Genomic DNA, 6,580 nt, shown 5'->3' on the forward strand with positions numbered 1-6,580 from the left:
ATTTTAAAATATAAAAGATAATATTTGAAGAAAAATAAAATATCCAAAAGATTTTATAAATAATAATATTGAGTATAGCAACAAAATACTAAAATAAAAATTAAAAGTTTTACCGCTTCATATTAACTTTCTTCAATTTATATATCTCCATCTTGTGCCGATCATTTTCAAATACCTACAAATTTATATAACTTTAAAATAAATTTTATTTATTTAAAAGAAATAAATGATTTTAAATATTTAAATAATATACTAAAGGTTTTACTTTATTTCATAGCCTACAATAATAACATCCTGCAGCAAATATGGCATTTCCTTTATTTTGCAAGTGCAAAAAATATGCTTACAATCAAGTAGTCTACACAATTTACCAACAGGAATGAGAAAATCAAGCCAACTAGAATTGAAAATTTTAATAATTAAAGCCAACTTCTTCTATATTATAAAAAGCCAATCATTCTTTGTATGAGATAGGTGCATATAGTATCATTGCACATGGTACTACCACTCGAAGCTTGTAAGTAAATTTGTCGATCACCATTTTTTTAGTATTATGAAACATAAAATTTATTTTAGAAATTAAAGTGATTATCGAAAAAGAAAATTTAATACACATATTTGTAAGTTAAATATAAGAAACATGTCATCAACATATATAGAAGAAAAGAATAAATGTTTTTGTAAATTGTAACTTTATATTTCGTAAAATATGAAGAAGCATACATAAAGGTAGAAAAAAAAATAGAGAAATATAATTGATTATAAAAGTTTTGTTAAATTATTTGTTCTAATATGTAATATTTTGTCCTTTTGAATTTAAAAATAATCAAATAATAAAGGATTATTATGAAATCTCTAAAAATAAAAACTACATTTGAGAATTTCAAATTTAAAAGATATATATTTAAATTATCAGAAAATCCATTCTTTTGAAGTAATCATGAAATCCATTTTAAAGATAATAGATGAGTACATTTTAATTTTTTTATATTTAAAAGAATATATAAATTTAGATGATTAATAAATCCATTTTAAAAATAATATATTTTACATTTGAAATTTATATTTCTCTTTAAAAATATGGGTGTTTTAAAGTTTTGATTTTTTTGATTTTGTTAATGTTTCGTGTTCTTATTTCATTAGAAATTTGGGATTTGGGTGGATATATGTAATTAATTAATCTAAAATAATCTAAATATATATATTACTACATTTGGGATTTTTAAATTCAAATGGATAATATATATATATATATAGATTCTTAGAAAATCTATTTTAAAATATCATATATTATTAAGATTTTTAAATTTAAAAAGATATTATCTAGATTATTAAGAAATTCATTTAAAATTTAAAAAGATAATATATTTAAATTAAATTTTGTTGAAAACAATATTTAATTATTACTTACAGATTTGTTGGTAACAATTTATTTAAAAATATATAAAAATCATTATATATATTTAAAAAAATCTGTATATTTAAATAAATAAAAAGATAATCATCTTTAATTATTATTATTATCTTATATGTCATTTAAAGAAATTATTCACTAAGCGTCTGCATGACAAATTTTATCAGATTTCTATATATATTATAATATAATATTATATGTTATAGAAATAATCGGTAATAAATTTGTATTTATCCTTAATTTAGAAGATAAAGTAGAAACTTGAGAATTCTGTAGCATTAATCTTCATGCTCTGACTTTGCATATAGAATAGGAGAAGCAGGATTGATCACTGGTTAGATCATTATAGATCCTAAATAAAATTTTGAACTCTGAAGCATGCTAAGAATAACAGAGCAATGCAAGCCCTTTTGTATCTTCACATCATTAACACAAAAATTGTGATCACAATTTCATGCTGTCGACTTTCAGATTTTCCATTGTTGCAAATCCAGGCCATGCAACTGAACTCCATGCTTTCCTTTGCTTAAAATAATTTGATTTTTTCTTTTTTTTCTTTTAAGTCAAATACTTCAATAATGCGCAGTTTCATATAAATAGTGGCAGCATATAAATAGTAACAGAATATGAGTAGCCTCCAAAGTCGTTCCTGTAAAATGTTAGGCTACTATTTTATTTAATTTATAGATATATTTTGGAAGGCTATGGAAATCATTGTCCCCACTTTAATTGAATGATTGAGTTTGAAAGAAGGGTTTTACTATTCTGCATGTGGTAATCAGATTTCTTATTTGTTGGTGTAAGCTGAAATTTTAATGTAAAGTGAATCCATCACACGACATTATGGCCCATAGTGAATGAAAACAAATCCAAAATCAGACTAAGTAGGGTTGGACTTGGAACAACACAGAGGCAAGATCTAGGCAATTTCGTTCAAACAGTCAATAGTTGCAGCTATCCCTCCCTCCATCAATCTCACTCTGAGTCAATATGAAAAAGCTAGGAAAAAGAATATCCAACCATAAGATACTGGCTTTCTAAAGAAATCTGTAGACGCCAAAGCAGGAAGATGAACGCCCCCTGTTGCAATCCATGTGCTTGTGTTGATAAAATATAACATTACCTAACGCTTTTGAAACTAGTCCAAAAATCCACTGCATGCGAGCTGTATATCATGACAATCCGCAAAATAATTTTTAATGTGGATAAGGCTCCGATCCCACGCCCGTCATCTACATCCTTCTCCTCAATGGAGCACGACTTCTTGTTTAACGAGTAGCCATAGCTCCTACTGCATAACTCTATAATTTTACTACTACCATTTCTCATCTCCAACTTCCTGATGCTTTTAATACTCCCAATTTATGAGAGTTGAGAAACATAGATAATGATATTTATGTGTATATATTTATAATATAAAAAAAATTATCTCATGAATTTTAAAATGTTCGTCATTGTACTTAATAAATTTATATAAAAAATAATGAGATAGGTAAAAATATTTTACATTGATTGTAAAATTTCAAAATTCTACTAGCCATAAAAACAAAAGAGAAAGTTCTTTTTTAGTTAAAGAACTTTTATGTTTCATTAAATATATTTAATTCTCTTATTGATCCAAGTAAATTTACTTCTTTAAAATCTAATAAATATATGAAAAGGTATATTCTTATAACTTAAAATATTCAAGACAAACCAAAAGAAAATCAAACTATTTTACCAAATGACCATCGCCTTTTTTTTTTTTTTAAATTAAATTAGTATCATACAGCTTCTCAAAGAAGCCACACGAAAATTCTAGTCAACTTCCCGAATTGTGTGTTGTTCTTAAACAACGAAACAAAATTAGGAGCGAACGGCACTTAAAAAGTCTCACAAACGCACATGGCTTTGACATGATTAAATTTTCTTATTAATTACCCAAAGTTAAAAGCAACATTTAATTTCCGCCCAACACGTTTTGATTATTTTCTTTACTCTCGTGGATATTCCATTCTCATCGGCAGTAGAAAATGGTTAGATTTTCATTCTATAGATAGACATATAGACAAATAAAATATTAAGAGTTCCTTTTCTTCTTGTTTTTTGCCCCTTGAAAAATACAAAAGAAAAGAAATAACGTGCGAAGAAAATTCTTGAAATGTGGTCCTCCCTTCTCAAAGGTTTCACAAAGCACGTGACCCCTTCGGCACGTGCCTTTCCTTCGCACGGGAACATTCCAGTCCCATCCCTCATCATCCACCCAAAGCCAACCAAAAACTGCCTAAAAAACCGAACCGAATCAGTTACAAACCCTCTGATTCGCCCGGTGCAAGTGCCGAAGCCACGGCGTGTCTTGATTGCCACGATCATCGTTGCGCCCCACGTTCTGGCAATCCAACGGCTCCGCTTTGATCATCTCATTACCACTCCAACCAGGCTGCTGCAGCTGTAACTGCGTCCCATCCTCAACGGCTACACCTTCCCCTTCTTCCCTCAGGCGCTTCACCCCTCCTCCAATTGGTACACCGAATAACCTCGGACTCATCTCTTCCTCAACCGCATCTTCTCCTTCGCCTAATAACCGCTTGACTGGCAACAAGTCCAACGGTTTCGTCGCCGGGAAATTGCTCTCCGACTGAGAACTCGCGTAATTTGACATCAAGCTGAATATATTATTCCACAAGCTCTTCATCTCCGCTAATTGTTTGTTAAGCTGCAAGTTCTCTTTCCTCAATTTCTCGTTTTCTTCCATGAGCTCGGCCGTAACGGTTCCCGTTTGGCCCTGTCTGGAAGGCGATGAGGTAGATGAAATGACCGGAGATTGCTCGTCTCCAGAATTCGACGTCGTTATAATAGGTGCAGCTAATGGAATAGCCGTCGCTGTCACCGGTGCCACAGTAATAGTCGCCGCAGTTGGCGACGAGATCTTCCGACGCTGGATTTCGCATAAAAGCCTCTTTTCACCGCGTAGGAAAAAATCGTTAGAGAATTCCCATCGATCAGGTACCACTTTTCTGAATCCCTAAAATAATTAACAAAAAATCAACAAAAATAAAGAAAATTTGGATGCTTAGAACTTAGAAACTTGAGAGATTCTCTTGTTTTGGCTTACATAAGTATTGAGTTGACGAACGAAACTAGAGAAGTTGTTATGTTTGAAATATTTAGGAAGCAAATCACGAGCGAAAACCGTGGTGTTCCAGACGATGAAAGTAGATCCGTCGTCATTCCATGAAATCACGTCGTCAATTCTGTGATCATCTACCAATTGATAAGTTTTAGTCAAAAACGGTGTGGGAACAGACCTCTGCGATTCTGACGCACCCGTTGTCGCCTCTCCGTTTTGCTCCACTGGCGGCTGAGCCATCAACGAAACAAAAACTTTTCCTCGACGAAGGTGGAAGGCTTTGAAAATCAATAACGAAAACTTTGCTGGTTTGTTCGTTCGTTTTCTTTGGATCTGATTGTTAATTCTAGAAGGTTCAGTTTTTATGGGTTGAGGAAACAGATAAGGGAGAATGAGAAAATAGAAGATGGCAGAGGAAAGCGAGAAAAACGTAGGCCAAGTGAAACATTAGAAAATAAGAAGAAGGATAGAGGAAAGAACGAGAAGCTACGTTACGTCTCGTCCAGAAACTTCCTGTTCGATGCTGCTCTTTATACGTGTCAGTCCATGAGTGGCTGCCAGTTCTTTTTCTTTGTTTTTATCTTTGAATTTTTTTGCTAGTGTCTTGACTTTTTTTTTTGTTTTTTCTTTTTCTTTTGTTGTCATTCATTCGTTTTCTTTCTAATTTTCCCCCTTCCTCTGCATCCTCTTAAAGCATCATGTTATAATGTTTCCAGCTCAAGTGGATTTTTTTCTTTTATGAAATTCATTGAAATTTTTAGGCATGAAATTTGTCAAATTTTGGTAAGGTTTAGCTGAATTAATATAAATCTATGGCTAGCAAGAATTTTGCAATATTTAAAATAAATTTTACAGTTTAAAATATAATATATTGATATGACATAAATATTATATAAAAAAATATAAGAATAACATGAATTAAACTTTAAAAAATGCATAGAATTGATAAAAATTAAAAAAAAAATATTTTTTATATTAACATAAATTATAACACATAATTTTTATATAAAATATAATATAAATACATAAACTTTTAATATTTTATATTATATAAATATACGAACTAACAAATCTATTTAAATAATATTCATAAAAATATCAATGATTTGAAGCCCAATTCTTTTTATTTTATATGTTAAATTATTAGAATAATTAAGAATATTTTATTTATTTAATCTTGCAATAATTAAATACTCAACTTTTGATTTGGATTTTATGCCAGCATTTTGACGTTGTAAGTGCATTTATGCTTTATTCAAAAAACCAAAAATCCCTAAAAAAAAACTTCAATTTAGACTTTTAACTCTTTCATGTATAATATCTCATTTTGAACATTGAATTTTCAAGCTAAATTGGTTTTTCAATATTGTTGTATGACTTTAGGTTATACTACTATATTTGATAAGAAGTAAGAAAATGACTTAATTTTATATTATTATATTTGATAAGAAGGAAGAGAAATGAAGGTAAAAAAATGAGAAAAAAAGTTTTTTTTTTCTTATTTCTTTGTATTTGATATGAAGATGAAAAAAAATATTAAAGATAAATTATAAATAAAATTATTAATTTTAATTAAATGAGTGATTTTCTATATTTTAAAAGTATTGGATTCAAAAGGAAAAAATAAATTCATTCATTTTTCTTATTTACTATCTTTAATCTCTTTTTTCCTTATTGGATAAGGTCAATTGTTGTAATTTCAACTAGAAAAGTATTTTTTATATGAGAGCAACACAAACTAAATGTTACACAATATTTAAAATAATTCGATCCCAATGAAAAAATAATAATTTATTATTAAATATAAAGATTATAAATAGTAAAAGCAACAAAAATAAAATAACATACTAATTTCAAGCCTGAAACAAACCTAAATTTCACGTTCTTGAGGACTTAAAACACACGAAATATTTTGCCTTTGTATTTTTTCAAACTCTTATGTCGCATGCTTACAAATTCTAACTACACAGAATCGAATCGAATCAATCTTAACTTTGCCTGATTCATGCAACACCATCAATACCCATGCATAACCAAATCAACTCCACATAATTGAC

General features: G+C 29.2%; 1 protein-coding gene across 1 annotated transcript; it reads right to left on the bottom strand.

The window, feature by feature from the left end:
• Positions 1 to 3,420: 3,420 nt before the first annotated feature.
• On the bottom strand, positions 3,421 to 4,944 carry LOC111291035 (heat stress transcription factor B-2a-like). Its single transcript, XM_022882580.2, has 2 exons — positions 4,509 to 4,944; positions 3,421 to 4,418 (listed from the first exon to the last, which is right to left on the bottom strand). The coding sequence occupies exons 1-2, from the start codon at positions 4,761 to 4,763 to the stop codon at positions 3,696 to 3,698; spliced, it is 978 nt and encodes a 325-aa protein (XP_022738315.1). The 5' UTR covers positions 4,764 to 4,944; the 3' UTR covers positions 3,421 to 3,695.
• Between the last annotated feature and the right edge of the window lie 1,636 nt (positions 4,945 to 6,580).

The sequence above is a fragment of the Durio zibethinus genome, chromosome 11, assembly GCF_047325235.1.
Source record: "Durio zibethinus cultivar Kanyao isolate XHJ-2024 chromosome 11, ASM4732523v1, whole genome shotgun sequence".
Classification (NCBI taxonomy): Eukaryota; Viridiplantae; Streptophyta; class Magnoliopsida; order Malvales; family Malvaceae; genus Durio; species Durio zibethinus.